A 16203-nucleotide genomic window follows, 5' to 3' on the forward strand; every position below is an offset into this window, starting at 1 on the left:
ATCGTTGTCGACTTCATTGAGTGACTCTTGAGCAACTTCCATTCTCCGCTGTTTTTGTTCGAAATTCAACAATTTTGGAACAAATTTTGCTGCCACACGTTTCATACCCAAAACATCCGAAAAAATTTCATGGCATGAGCCAATTGATATGGCAACATCATCAGCGACTTCTCTGATTGTGATTCGGCGATCGATCATAACCATTTCTTTCACTTTTTTCACGTTTTCATCGGTTGTTGATGTGCTTGGACGTCCAGGTCGTTCGTCATCTTCAACGTTTTCGCGGCCATCTTGGAAACGCTTATACCACTCGTAAATCCTTGTTTTACTCATAGCAGACTCACCATATGCCTTTATTAACATTTCACACACTTTATTTCATTTTTTACGCAAAATTTAATACAAATTCTTTGATCCATTTTTTTTAACAAACAAAAATCGCCAAGTTCGAAAAACACGTCTAACCTTAACGGCTGCCACTTAAGAAGTAAACAATGAATATTACTGAAAATTTTATCGTACTTCAGGGGCATGTGTACCAACATAATAAAAAAAAAATTTTACAATCAGACTCTCCAAACCCGCGAAATTTAAAAATTCCCGTTACTTTTTGAACACACCTCGTATACAGTAAAATGTAAACTATATTGTAAGCTTACAGTTTAGTTTTTGTAATTAATAGATTGTTACAAATATATGAATTTATTTTTTTAATAAAAAGTTACTTAATCATGTTTTGTTATTTTTATAAACCATTTTGGTATTTCTACAAATTTAATGTACATTCGTTGGTGGTATTACCTATTTACCGAAACTATATGCTTCTAACTAACTATAAGTCCGCATATAAATGCAGATTTGTTTAATAAAACGTCTTTAATTATTTGTTCTACGGAAAAAAACATTCGTTCTGCTACTCATAAAATAAACGATCCCTTTTTATAACGCAGATTATCCAAAAATAGAGATAATCTAACCGAATTACCATTTTATTTATTACCCAGCTATTAAAAGTTAACTTGAACAGTTATCTTCAAGTTTTACATCACGATTCTTTGGAATTTATCATCAAACTGTACATCTATTTAAATTCCGGACTAGTCTTTGAACAAAAGATTCTGGTCTACCCTACCAGTGGTTTTTTGCCACCCTTTGTTCTATATATTTGAGTACACGTGGAGGTTGGGCAAAACTTCCATTTTAAGGTATATACCAGACTTCAAAGTATGTAACAAAAAAAAAATAACCTCATTCCAATGTTTGCTAGCTCTTTTTGGGGTTGGTTGGCTACTCAAACCAAAAACCGCTTTTCCTTTTTTTTACCTGTGTAAAGGGTAAAACCCTTTTGGAGTTTTGTATTACTACAAAGAAATGCGAGAGTGTTTGGAGTTCCATTCATTGCTTTTAATCTGATGTTTAAACGAGAACTATGCACACCCCCGGATTCTCAGCGTGATTTTTCTTTTTTTGCTTTCCTTTTTCTCTTTGAAAATTGTTTAAATTACGTCATTTTAATTATTTTATGTTTGCTAAAGATATTTGTATTAATTATTTTGTTCGGTTTTAAGATTCAGTTACAAACAAACGCAATACACACGAAAATTACCTTTGTGTGCCATTTAATAGTCTCTCACATACGAGGTCTGTAAATTAAATAATGAGACTGATTTTTTAAAATTTTTTAATTCAAAAAGAATTACAATTCTATATTGTCACCTTCAAAATAACTTCCTTCTGAAGCAACACAGCCCTGGAGTCGTTTCTTCCACTCCTCATAGCAGTGCTCGAACTCCGATACTGGAATAGCCTTCAGCTGGTCGGTTACAGCCGTTTGAATGTTTTCGACTGTCCCAAAATGAGTTCCATTGAGGTGATTTTTCAACTTCGGGAAGAGAAAAAAGTCACAAGGACTCAAGTCAGGTGGGTTTGAGTACGACCCAGAAACCAAGCGCCAGAGTATGGAGTGGCACACTTCAACCTCTCCAAGGCCCAATAAAAGCAAGGATGGCGAAGTCGAAGATCAAATGCATGCTGATTTGTTTTTTCGATATCCACGGAATCGTCCACAAAGAGTTTCTACCTCAAGGTCAAACGGTCAATCAACACTTTTACCGAGAGGTTCTTGAAAAACTTCGAAAAAGGGTCATTCGTGTGAGACCAAACATCAAGAACAAGTGGGTGTTGCATCACGATAATGCTCCTTGTCACACAGCAATTTCAATAAACCAGAGTTTTTGGCCAGTAAAAACATTCCTGTGGCTCTTCAGCCTCCTTATTCGCCTGACTTGAGTCCTTGTGACTTTTTTCTCTTCCCGAAGTTGAAAAATCACCTCAAGGTAACTCCTTTTGGGACAGTCGAAAACATTCAACCGACCAGCTGAAGGCTATTTCAGTATCAGAGTTCGAGCACTGCTATGAGGAGTGGAAGAAACGTCTCCAGTGCTCTGTGGCTTCAGAAGGAAGTTATTTTGAAGGTGACAATATAGAATTGTAATTCTTTTTGAATAAAACAATTTAAAAAAATCAGTCTCATGACTTAATTTATAGACCTCGTAAGTTGTCTCCAAGTTATTTGTTCTTTCCGCAGAGTTCAATAGTAAAGAAAATGGTAAAGATTTAAAAAACAGTTTAATACGAAGAAGCCTTTTTAATAATTGTTTTCTTATTTACTCTAATTTTAAGGACTTCTACAGCTTTATCCAATAAAAGAACCAACCATTTTAAGTTCTTCAAGTATGGTACACAGTCTGGACATCGAACTGGAACAGGCTTTAACATCTAAAGATTTGTATCTAAGTTTTTAGTCGCCGTATCCTTGATCGGTTTCGGTCTTTTTATCTATCAGCGGAGACACTTGTATTCTCAAATTTGTTGCTTTAACTTCTCCGAGAAGATACAGATAAGATTAGAATAGGAAATACAGCAGTCGAGTGCGCAGGTATATGTGGCAAAATTTTAGTTGGCAAGTCCATATTGAATAACCAATTAGAATATTTTACCATAACTAAAATGTTCTTTAATGACTAATTTCAAAGGAAGCAAACAAATAGAAAAGGTCTCCATTTTCTGGATTCAGAACCTTCAATTCTGGCTACCCCTTTTTTGGACGACATTCACAAGTGAAGTTAAAGCAACTTGGTTAATTAAGATGGATTGAGTGAAGGCTCACAGCGGAATGAAGGGCAGATGCACCGCTAAGAAAGCGGCTGTTAATGTCCATCAGTCCATCCGGTAGTAAGATCTTGATTACTTTGGCTCAAAGTGTCATGTAAAACAAGAAATAAATGCGATATGAGAGGAGTTGTGAAAGACAGATCAAGAATTCTTTCGGCGTGTTTAACATAGAAAGCAAGCTTAATTTTTTATTTAATTCTGAATTCTGTTTGTCTTTCACTAATTAATTTTAAGATTAAAAAAATTATAGTTGGATTTTAATTTTAAACTTGTTCACTTTTTATTTAAATATTATCAATATGTATGATCCTCTAAAGGAAAAGGTTTCTAGAGAGAATGGTATCCATTCTATTCAACTTGAGCAACCTGGATCTTTTTGCGATACATTAATGTTATCTAGTGGCCAGCAAACATTTAGTTTAGCACGTTTGGAAAGATCACCTCAAGAATAAATTCAAATTGGATTCAAAGATTATCTGGCTTCCAGATTGATATAATCTGGAAAATGGTGATGCCCAAATTGCAATCTAACGTTGGATTTTTGTTGCCGAGAAGATAGCTTTATCATGAAATCATTAATTTGGAATTCATAAATTCAAAATTAAATAGCTATTAGTTTTATTTAAAATTGTTTTTATATTCACTCACGCGTCAATTTTGTTTTTTTAATCATTTATTTAGTTACAATCAACGCATTTTATTGCGTTATAAGCAACAATGATAACAATAACACAACATAACTTAATATAATACTCTCAGAGTGGAGAAGTCACCCAGCGGTAACACTCCAATAAAATTTTACTTTCTATTGACTCTCGGTCATCAGAGAGGAGATCGCGAGGCCCACTGTCTTTTAAGACGCCTAGAAGTGTTGTCTGAAAAATGTTCAGGAAGATAGATGCTGTATGAATGGATTTTGATGGGATTGAAGGTTAAGATGGAATTATCTGTATCATGTTTCAGCGACTTGTGCCACGAAAGTAATGTATAAGTCTGTGTGAATGGTTTGATTGGTGACGTAAAAAGAAACATTTACTGTAGAGCGAAGAATTTTAGATTGCAAGGACTGGGATCCTTTGGAGAGGTTTGAGCGTTTGGTTGAACCTCCACAGTTCGATGCCATAAGCCCAGACTAGCTTTAAAATACTTACATAAATAAGTCTTTTGTTGTCCAGAGTGTGTTTTGATCTGTTGTCTAGTTAGTCTTTTCAGTTGTCAGAAGCGTCTGCTAAGTTCTGTTCTCCTTAAGTCGTGCATGAGGATTCCATGTAAGTCTTTTGTCGAGGTAAAACCGAAGGTAGCGGACGTTGACTACATGTAAAGGAATTAAATTGTAAAAGACTGGAGGAAGAGTGACGCGTCGAAGAGTGAAAGTAATGTGCTGAGATTTTGTTTCGTTCAGTTTGATAGCCCCATTTTTCTAAGGAGGTGAGGTGAGACTGAAGGTTTCTATGAGCTATTAATGGGTCTTTGTCAGTAGATAAGATGGCACTATTGTCAGCATAGGTGAGAAGAGTAGTTTGAGGATGAGTAGGTATGGCTGAGGAGTAGATTGTGCACAGAATGGGGCCTAGTATGCTGCCTTGCGGAACTCCAGCGACAAAAAAATAAAAAAAAAATAATAATAATGCAGATCTCATTGTCTTTTAGTCCTGATTAGAGCATGAGATTGTAATTAATTGTGAGCAAAAACTTTAGAATTAATTAAATAAAATGAATTTAAACTTCCATTTGTCAACACTGCACGTAAACTTTGGAAATAAATTTTGGGAAGATAAAGTTAAAAAGTTTCTGAGTTAGTAAATCTGAGTTAAAGTGTGGTCGCTGTTATATATACGATATATATATATAGAGAGAGAGATCTAACATTGCTTGGTTTGCGGTAAGGAAGGGGGTTTTGATGAAAATCACTGGGAGAAGGAAGTCCAGGCTCTTGGAAAACCACTATCACCTTGTCCTTTGTTTCCAGTCTCCAGAACTAATTAAAGGGAGAGGTCCACCTAAAGTAATTTGGTTAGTTGTTAAATATGCACTGGATGATGTCCAGGGTCTTGAAAGAGAGAGTTAGTTCAGCACAAAGAGCTAGACTGACAGTGGCCCAGCTTTTCGATTTACCACTTTCAGTTGGACATCCAACTTTGACATCCTATAATGTTAGTTAATCTAGTTGTTTTATCTATGTTCGGTATTCTGTCTTTGCATTTATTCTCAAAACAACACCATCCAAAATAAAGTTTTCAAAATAATCTGGGGTGCAAAACCTTGCAACTTAACCAGAAATTGTACCACCAACATATCTCATAAAATTTGTTATTCATTTAAATGTAGGCAATAAATTGACTTGAATTAGTTGGTACTTAAAAGTAAAAGCAAAAGTTATTTTAATTTATTAAGTTATTTTGTTAAAAGTTCGTTATTAATTTAACTCATTAAGCGTAATAATTTTAATTATGAAGGAGAAAATGAGGTGTTAGCATAAAACTTCTTGTCAGGTTGTAAAATCTTCGTTAAAAAGTTCTAAACTTAAAATTGAGAATGCGAAGGCAAAGGTGAGAGAAAATTAATGCTTCTTCTTAAAAATAGGAAGAGAAAATTATGTTTGAGAATAATTTATGGTGAAATCTACGTGATAATGCTGAGAGAGTACTGTTTCTTTCTATTTTTGTGGAAATATGATATCTATGGCATTGGAAATGAAAGACCAACCATTAAACTGTTAATGAATGAGTTACTGATCAGATACTTAGGCACAATCTAGAGTAGGGGTTGAGGGAGACACATTTGAACAGGGGGCACCTTTGAACAGTTTTAATTTCTCGCTAAATATTTAAAACATTTATGATTGGCAATTTTCTCCATATGTTGTGGTAGACCTGTTGTATAATTGACAGAGTTTCCCTTCGTTTTCATTGTTTGGTCAAGTCAGAATTGAGGAATGTTATATTTTGTAAGGTGGAAGTAAAATTTTTGTTGCAGCTTTGGAAGAGTATTGTGAAGATTGTGGTGGGACAAGGTGTTATTATTGTTAGTCCATATTAACATTTGGAATTCCTACTCTTAAATCTAGTATTTCCAAAAGTCTATTTGCTTGCAAAAAGTGTTGGATATTATATTTTCTTTTATGGAAGGAGAGGGGGCACATTTCAACATCACCAGTTAAAATGTGCCGCCCTACCGACCTGCAAGTTTGTGACTTTTTTCTGTTTAATCGCAGAGAAGGGGAAAGTGGTCCGAACCTACATTAAGAAGCGCAACAAACCGAATATTTTGTTCGAACTTCCTAAATCCATCACTTCGGGTACAACATCCCCGAACTGAGTCATTCTAGGTTTTTGAACTAGATTTCAGTGGTTTAAAAGAGAAAGTAATGTAGTAGTGAGAGAAATAACTGATAGAAGGTAGATCAGAGTAAAGTAATATCATTTCTTTCTATTTTATATTGTGTTCAAAGCTACCCCACCAGTGGGGCAGATATTAACGTTTGACACATTTTTAAATTGAAAAAATATAGATATGTGTGTAAAGTACCAACTATTTATTGATATAGACCTGTTAAGAAGACTTGAAAGTTGTAGAAAACAAAATAAAAAGGTCCAATAATACGATTCTGTGCAATCTGTAACAGAAAATGTAAATTCTGTTCAAATGTGCACCGCTCTCCAGATAAGGGGCGATATCTCGGACTTTACCTCGACAATCGCCCTTACGTGGGCACTCCCAAACCCGATTCAAGTGACAGGATCTACACTTACGTTACCAATTGGCCAAAAGATACCTCGACAAATGCTCCAAATTTTCTCTAAAGAACAAAGAGAAACTCTACACAGCTCTAGTAGCCCCCAATCTGGACATAAGAGCTTGAACTGTACGGTACTGCAAAGCGTTACCATTCTTAACCGTATCCCAATCTCTTCAATAGAAAATCCTACGCACCATCATTAACGCTCCTTTCTACGTAAGCAATCACACTATCCTTGACTTATCCAAATCCTGTTGCAACCAAATTTCATTCCAAACTTTCCCAACACTTCAATCCGCTCTTACACAACCTGTTCCCATCTACTCTACCCTCGAATCCTCCCCGAAGACTGAAGCGTCGATGGCCTCGCGATCATCTAATCGCATGTTAAAGAAGGGCATCCTTCGAATTCACTTCAACGGCATCTTGTGTTAGTCGACTCATGATGGTTATCGTTGGATGGCTCTCATTCAAATCTTTCTATCCATTTGTATCTATGTATTCTAATCTTATTTACTTGTTGCCAGTAGGCAGTTGTAAATTAAATAGAGTTAAAAATAATAAAAAACCATTTATTTAATCTTAGGCTAAACTTAACTATTTCTAGTTTTAATAAATTGAAGATTATCTACTGTAATTTATGGTTGATTTTCTTTAACGATAAATAACCTTTGGCTAAATTTTATTTTCAGAGGTCGTAGCGTCTTAGAGAGAGTTCTTGTCTTGAGGGAGTCGGAGAAGCAAGATGGCGGCGTTTGTAGCGAAACAGATGGTCGGCAATAAGCTGAATGCTGTTAAAGGTCAGTTATTTTCCTCTATGTTTCATAAAATTTACCAATGATTCTTTCACATAACAGGAGTCTATAGAATTTATTTTTACAAAATGAACACTGAACGATGACGGTCAGTACTTTCCTTTGACTCTATCAACAAGACTGTGTGGTAACTGGTACACGTCATCGAGCTTTAGAGATCAGCTAAAAACACAATTACAGTACGATTACAGGCAATGTAGTCGATTATACTATTGTAAAGTTTTTCTACCTTTTTACTAAAAACTTTACTTACACAACTAGTGCCTGCCACTAGTTATTTTAATGATATGTGGGTTTGATTAAATAATAAAACTCGCTAAATTTGTAAGTAATAACCTGATTTATTAAAACATTAACATTTACCAGCAACTAACGCTATTCATTACAGTTACCATTTACAACTGTCACAACAGTTTACTGTTAATTACTCACTACGTAACGCCACAAAACTGTTCCACGACTGACCACTGGTCCGCACTGCACCGAATTGCACTAGTCTCAGCTGCACTAACACAGCTCTACTCACTAACTGACTAACCGCCTAACTGGCTAACTCCGAAGCACTCCGCAACACTGACTCTCTCAAAAACTATCACTTCCAAAGTGTCTCTCCAAACTAACTCAAAGACCAACTCAAAACTCACTCAAAGACTCTAAAACTAACTGCTTCAGCTGTGTCTGTCTCCTTTTAACTGCGACTGCCCTACTCCGTCTAACTCACGACCACCTGCCGCTCACTGGCTGAGGAAAACACATACTGCCACCACCCCAACTGGGGCTGCCCTCTTACAACTCTCTGTCTCACTCTAACTCCGTCTGTCTCACTCCCACCTGTCAATCACTGGCTGAGGAAAACACATACTGCCACCACCCCAACTGCGGCCTCTCTCTTAGCTGGCTTTTACACAGGGGTGGACCGTTACAGGCTACGGTCACTAAACTCCTGGAACAATCTAGCCCCTTTCTTCTCCGGCTCAGGTAGAGACCGGCCTTTTGTTTACACAGTGGTGGCCTGTTACCGACTTTGGTCGCTTAACCCCTAGAACAATCTAGGCCTTTCTTCTCTGCCCAGGTCAACTTCGCTACACTATGATACGTGACCTTCGCTTCGTACTATGCATCAAAACTGACTTTACATACAGACAAATAACTTATATATAGACGGAAATAACAGATTATTGTCAGACTTAACTGGGAACGGCGACACGTTCAGTCTCTAACTATAACACTTCCAGAAGTCCTTAGTCTTTTGGGAGACCTAGTCTAGAAATCTTCTGCGTGCGATAGAACAGCAAAAGAATATAATTTAACTCTAAAGCACAATACAAATTCAGCAATTAAACGGCTATCGCGTATATGTTAAATAAATAATTATATTTAATAGTAATAAATTTAAAAAAGAATTGTTACATTTTTAGGGCTGCATTATTTTACCATTAATACAAAGAAGTGAAATTTACTGTCAAGCATACGTAACAGTAGCTTGCAAAACAGTTGCAGAAAACATTCTACCTCAACCTTCAGTAATGATGGAAATTGTAACTTCCTTCACTAAATATAAATAATAATTGACCTATTATTTGGCAATTTCAGAACAAAACAAAAATCAGTTATTTTTCTTCCAGGAAATTTCAGTAATACCAACTTTATTTACGAGATACGAGGGTTGTTTGAAAAGTCCGTGCAAAGTCAGAGAGATAGCACCACTGGCGCGTATCGAGCTTATGTTTAGTTAGTAGCATCTCTTGAAAGAACACACACCAAGTTTCAGCTAGATCGGTCTATTTCTTTGTGTTTGGCATTCGTTTGAATCGAGGAAGTCGAGTGATTTTCAAAAAATGGACGAAAAAGAATTTCGTGTGTTGATTAAACACTACTTTATGAAAGGCAAAACGCCTCAGGAGACTAAAGAGAAGCTTGATAAACATTATGGTGACTCTGCACCTTCGATTAGAACAGTTTATAAGTGGTTTCAAAATTTTCGGAGTGGCCATATGGGCACAAGTGACGCTGAACGTTCTGGACGCCCTGTTGAGGTTACTACTCCAGAAATCATTGATAAAATCCATGATATGGTGATGGATGACAGAAGAGTGAAGGTGCGTGAGATTGCTAGTGCTGTGGGCATCTCGAATGAACGGGTACATAATATTTTGCATCAACATTTGGACATGACAAAGCTATCCGCAAGATGGGTGTCGCGATTGCTCACGCTTGACCAAAAACGAAATCGTGTGAAGTGTTGCAAGGACGATTTGCAGCTGTCCCAGAAGAATCCGCAGGACTTTAAGCGTCGTTTCGTCACTGTGGATGAAACATGGACACATCACTACACTCCTGAGACCAAAGAACAATCTAAACAATGGGTTACCAAGGGGGAATCTGCGCCAAAAAAGGCGAAGACCGTTCCTTCGGCCGGAAAGATTATGGCGACTGTCTTTTGGGATTCGCAAGGAATAATCCTCATCGACTATCTGGAAAAGGGTAAAACTATTACAGGTGCATATTATACATCGTTATTGGACCGTTTGAAAACCGAGCTGCAAGAAAAACGCCCACGATTGGCCCACAAAAAAGTCCTTTTCCATCACGACAACGCACCAGCTCACACCTCAGCAGTTGTGGTCGCAAAATTAATGGAAATAGGGTTCCAACTCGTTTCACATCCCCCCTATTCTCCAGACTTGGCTCCCTCGGACTACTATTTGTTCCCCAGTATGAAGAAATGGCTGGCGGGAAAAAGATTTTATTCAAACGAGGAGGTGATTGCAGAAACGAATGGCTATTTTTCAGACTTGGACAAATCCTATTATTCGGAAGGGATCAACAAACTATAGCAGCGTTGGACGAAGTGTATAAGCCTAAAAGGAGACTATGTTGAAAAATAAAAAAGGTTTACCCCAAAAAATTAAGTAGTTTTTATTTTTGCACGGACTTTTCAAACGACCCTCGTATATAATTTATAATTGGTAAAAAACTCTTTATCTGGTGTTAATTGCTTTTGTAGTTCAATTACCTCCTGGACACATTTTACTCTTTCGATATTAAATTTTAACAAAAATTAATGATATAATTTTAACTTTTTGCAAAAGAAATAATTGATTTATTAACGTTTTGTTTTTAATTCATTTTTTCTTTGGTATTAAGAGAAAATTATACAAAAAAATGTGATATTACAGTCAAACTACAGTGTCAATTACAGTGTATTAATAGAGAAATAAATATAGTCTTCTACTGATAATTTTGTATATTCAAACTGGACATTACTGTACCAATAGTAATACTTCATCTAGAGTTTAATGTACTGTTTTACACTATAGTATACGAGGTATGGCTACTAAATAACGATACTATTGCTATAAAATATTTTATTTTAAATTTATACATATTTAGTTATTATCACCTTCAATATACACCCCTCCCCTAACCCTACAACGCTCCCTGCGAATTTTCTATTGTTCGAAACAGTGCTGGGAGTCTTTTTCTATGAGCTCCTGTATGACGCGTGCCGCTTTTTCTTTCACAGCTTCAACGGAGACTGAAATCGTGTCCCTTTTAATGCAGATTTTAACTTTGGGGAACCAGATTAAAGTCACATGAGGCCAGGTCAGGTGAATAAGGCGGATGGCCTAAAACTGGGATATTGTACTTGGCTAGAAACGTCTTGGACAGACAATGCAGTGTGAGTCGGCGCGTTGTCTTAATGGAGAACCCCGTGACTTGTTCTTCCACAAATCGGGTCGTTTTTTTCCCTTACTCTTTCACGGAATTGAGCAAGTACCTCACGGTAGTAATTGTTGATTAATTATAATCGTTATTTTCATCCGTTTTGGACGTGGAAGGGCGACCTGGGAGGTCATCATCTCCGACGTCTTCTCGGCCATCTTGGAAACGCTTGAACCACTCAAAAACTCGCGCACGTGATTAACATTCATCGCCATAAACTTCTTTTAATAAAAGATAAGTTTCAGTAGCTGTTTTACCCAGTTTCATGTGAAATTTCACGACAATTCGTTGCTCTACTACATGTGTAGTATCATGTTTTCGGCAAAACGAAACTAACACCTCTTACACAAAACGACGGTTCCGGTCAGACAAATTTCTCTACAGGCACGTGAGACGCTGCAATCGAAAGAGAAATTCAATTACAATAATTTGTAATCCCGTAATTTTCTAGAGAGCTGAAAAATAAATGAAAAAGCTGTAACCCAAATTTGTGGCTTATACAAAAAACCCATCTGTCTAATTAAGGTTTTTTTGATTCAGATACTTTATTTACATTTATATTTATTTTTTTATAAACTCCTAATTTTAGTTTTTTTTTCTGAGCGTAAAATTAAGCCATTTCAGCACTGTTTGGATTTCATTAAGCGGGTGGTTTTGTAAACGTTTTCAAATTTTAGTTTATTCTAAAGCTTTTATTTGTACTACGTCAACATATTTCAGGAGTGAGAGAATAACCGCTCATTTAGAGATAGAGAATGAATACACAAAGGAACGTGAGAAATGTTCAAATGAGTAAAGTATGGGCGGTACTTTTTCATGATCATGCTCTCTTTCATGTTACATTTCTTTTATTTCTATTATTATTACTTTTTCATTTGTGCGTAATTAGTGTTATTCAAATAAAGTAAAATGAGTAAAATAAAGTAAAGCCTGCTTTTTCCGGCGAGCTTTGCGTCCAATTAGGTGTCGTGATAAGGAGGCGTCTAGCAAACATACTTTACTACAAAGTTCTCATATTAAACCATTAAATAAAATGCAAGGCCTCGTCTGAGGGAATCGAACTCACTAAGCCAACAATATAGCTTTGCAGGTCTCGCCTCTAACCGCTCGGCTACCGTGGCACCTTATTCAAAGAAACCACAGGGATTCGAAGAAAAAAATAAAAGCTAACTTTTTTTTTTTTTGCAATTGAAGCAAAAAAAAAGCGCTGCATTGGTTGTAGGGCAAGATGCCGGTTTTACATGATTTGCAGAAGAAGATTTAATTTCATTGATTTAGTTTTCTATGAACAAAAAACAACGAGACTGATGCTGCTACAGAAGAACTATGCATGAGCTAAATCTTAACGACCGACAGTTGTACAGCGTAAAGCCTTCTCTTTCGATTGCCGCGTCTCACGTGTTTGTAGAAAAATCTGTCTGACCGGAACCGTCGTTTGTGTAAGAGGTGTTAGTTTCGTTTTGCCGAAAACATGATACTACACATGTAGTAGAGCAACGAATTGTCGTGAAATTTCACCTGAAACTTGGTAAAACCACTACTGAAACTTATCTTTTTAGTTAAAAGAAGTTTATGGCGATGAATGTTAATCACGTGCGCAAGTTTTCTGAGTGGTTCAAGCGTTTCCAAGATGACCGAGAAGACTTGGGAGAAGATGACCGCCTGGGTCGCCCTTCCACTTCCAAAACGGATGAAAATATCGATTATAAATTAATCAACATTACTACCGTGTGGTACTTGCTCAACTCTGTGAAAGCGTAAGGAAAAAAACGACCCGATTTGTGGAAGAACCAAGTCACAGGTTCTCCATCAAGACAAAGCGCCGGCTCACACTGCATTGTCTGTCCAAGACGTTTCTAGCCAAGTACAACATCCCAGTTTTAGGCCAACCGCCTTTTTCGCCTGACCTCTAGCCCCATGTGACTTTTATCTGGTCCCCAAAGAAAAATCTGCATTAAAAGGAACACGATTTCAGTCTCCGTTGAAGCTGTAAAAGAAAAAGCGGCACGTGTCATGCAGGAGCTCACAGAAAAGGACTCCCAGCACGGTTTGGAACAATGGTAAATTTGCATGGAGCGTTGTAGGGATTGGAGAGGGGTGTACATTGAAGGTGATAATAACTGAATATGTATAAATTTATAAAAAAAAGTTTTACAGCAATGGTCTCGTTATTTAATAGCCACACCTCGTATAAATGTAATGAATTGTAATAATTAAAGTTAACATAACCTGCAGCCATATCTTCTAAATCTCGTTCAAATAAATCAGTAGATTCCTTGTTTAGAACTAACCAAAAATTGATATGTTTTTATTCTAGTTAAATCCCTAAGGATAGATGTTTTCCTTACAGACAAGAATGAAAGGACTGAATTTGTTTTGTTCATCCTTTATTGATGGTACTAAGTTTATTTTGAAGTTAACTTCATTGTTCAGTTTTTTTGTTCTGCAGTGTCCAATCATGGAAAGAAGTTGGTTTTTCTCCCTTCTTCTGGGCAAAGTTAACTTGCCGAGAAAACTTTTCGACAATGAATCATTGTTTAAGCAAGTGATTACCATTTCCATTTGTTACAATTCCTGCTTAATCTACCAATATCGCCTTTTTTTTTATGGTTTTCATTTTTTTTGTTTACTTGTAATGAAGATCCACTTTTTTAAAAAATGGTTCATTATTAAAAATCATTTTTCTCTTCACGTTTTCACCAAGATATTAAAGAATTTGTTCTCTTATTTCTATTTTAGTTTATGAAAAGTTGAAGAATGTTGTTTTAATAATGGAGATATTAAAGAGAAGATATGTAGTTATTATTTATGACAAATTTTGTTTTCTGAGATTGGTCCAACGAAAAACTATGGATTTCATTATTTCCACATGTGGAAAATTTCAAAGAACTTCACTTTGTCATCCTAACTAATAGAGTGTTAACCAAAAATAAAATATATCTAAATTTGGCGATTTTTCTTGCCTCCAAGCATTAATAATTCAAAAATCAGCAATTAGAAATCATTAATTCTTTTTATACGAGCATTATATTTACAAAATTAGTACAGTTAATTGAAATATGATTCACAAAATGAACAAAAGTTATTATCTGGAATGCTTTAACATTGTTAAAATTGTGAAATATTAAAATTTATAGCAAAATTACGATGTCCATTTTTCAAATTAAATTTTTTTACCCCACTTTTGATGATCTTATTTGACCTTAATGGGGGGGAAATTTTCTTACACTATTTCAGCGCAAGTCTTCCCCTATATCGTCCAAAACCGCCTAAGACGAAGGCTTCCTCGCTTACTTGATCGAAAAATGCAGGAGACAAATTTTCCACTGCAATGAGTAGAATGTTTCTTGCAAAGGATGTGTTGCTGCAGGACTATTTAGGAATTAAATAGCCTTAGAATTATGCCTTTTTTTACCAAAAGGTGGAGAAGGCAAATGTTCAATGTGGGAAGGAAAATGCACTATACGAGGGTCGTTTGAAAAGTCCGTGCAAAAATAAAAACTACTTAATTTTTAGGGGTTAACCTTTTTTATTTTTCAACGTAGTCTCCTTTTAGGCTTATACACTTCGTCCAACGCTGCTCTAGTTTGTTGATCCCTTCCGAATAATAGGATTTGTCCAAGTCTGAAAAATAGCCATTCGTTTCTGCAATCACCTCCTCGTTTGAATAAAATCTTTTTCCCGCCAGCCATTTCTTCATATTGGGGAACAAATTGTAGTCCAAGGGAGCCAAGTCTGGAGAATAGGGGGGATGTGAAACGAGTTGGAACCCTATTTCAATTAATTTTGCGACCACAACTGCTGAGGTGTGAGCTGGAGCGTTGTCGTGATGGAAAAGGACTTTTTTGTGGGCCAATCGTGGGCGTTTTTCTTGCAGCTCGGTTTTAAAACGGTCCAATAACGATGAATAATATGCACCTGTAATAGTTTTACCCTTTTCCAGATAGTCGATGAGGATTATTCCTTGCGAATCCCAAAAGACAGTCGCCATAATCTTTCCGGCCGAAGGAACGGTCTTCGCCTTTTTTGGCGCAGATTCCCCCTTGGTAACCCATTGTTTAGATTGTTCATTGGTCTCAGGAGTGTAGTGATGTATCCATGTTTCGTCCACAGTGACGAAACGACACTTAAAGTCCTGCGGATTCTTCTGGAACAGCTGCAAACCGTCCTTGCAACACTTCACACGATTTCGTTTTTGGTCAAGCGTGAGCAATCGCGGCACCCATCTTGCGGATAGCTTTGTCATGTCCAAATGTTGATGCAAAATATTATGTACCCGTTCATTCGAGATGCCCACAGCACTAGCAATCTCACGCACCTTCACTCTTCTGTCATCCATCACCATATCATGGATTTTATCAATGATTTCTGGAGTAGTAACCTTAACAGGGCGTCCAGAACGTTTAGCGTCACTTGTGCCCATATGGCCACTCCGAAAATTTTGAAACCACTTATAAACTGTTCTAATCGAAGGTGCAGAGTCACCATAATGTTTATCAAGCTTCTCTTTAGTCTCCTGAGGCGTTTAGCCTTTCATAAAGTAGTGTTTAATCAACACACGAAATTCTTTTTCGTCCATTTTTTGAAAATCACTCGACTTCCTCGATTCAAACGAATGCCAAACACAAAGAAATAGACCGATCTGGCTGAAACTTGGTGTGTGTTCTTCCAAGAGATGCTACTAACTAAACATAATCTCGATACGCGCCAGTAGTGCTATCTCTCTGACTTTTCAAACGACCCTCGTAA

General features: G+C 36.6%; 1 protein-coding gene across 8 annotated transcripts in view; it reads left to right on the forward strand.

The window, feature by feature from the left end:
- Positions 1 to 16203, forward strand: part of cpx (synaptic transmission protein complexin) — a 1020744-nt gene that overhangs the window by 361408 nt on the left and 643133 nt on the right. For all 8 annotated transcript variants that reach the window (XR_012454131.1, XM_074114282.1, XM_074114283.1 and 5 more), the window contains one exon: positions 7606 to 7713. Coding sequence is in view for 7 of the 8 variants with exons in the window: in XM_074114282.1 (XP_073970383.1) it covers positions 7659 to 7713 (55 nt within the window). In the remaining variant the exon portion in view is untranslated. The remainder of the gene's footprint in view (positions 1 to 7605; positions 7714 to 16203) is intronic.

This window comes from Rhodnius prolixus, unplaced genomic scaffold, assembly GCF_049639745.1.
Source record: "Rhodnius prolixus isolate KJV_2025 unplaced genomic scaffold, Rpr scaffold_7, whole genome shotgun sequence".
NCBI classification, from domain to species: domain Eukaryota; kingdom Metazoa; phylum Arthropoda; class Insecta; order Hemiptera; family Reduviidae; genus Rhodnius; species Rhodnius prolixus.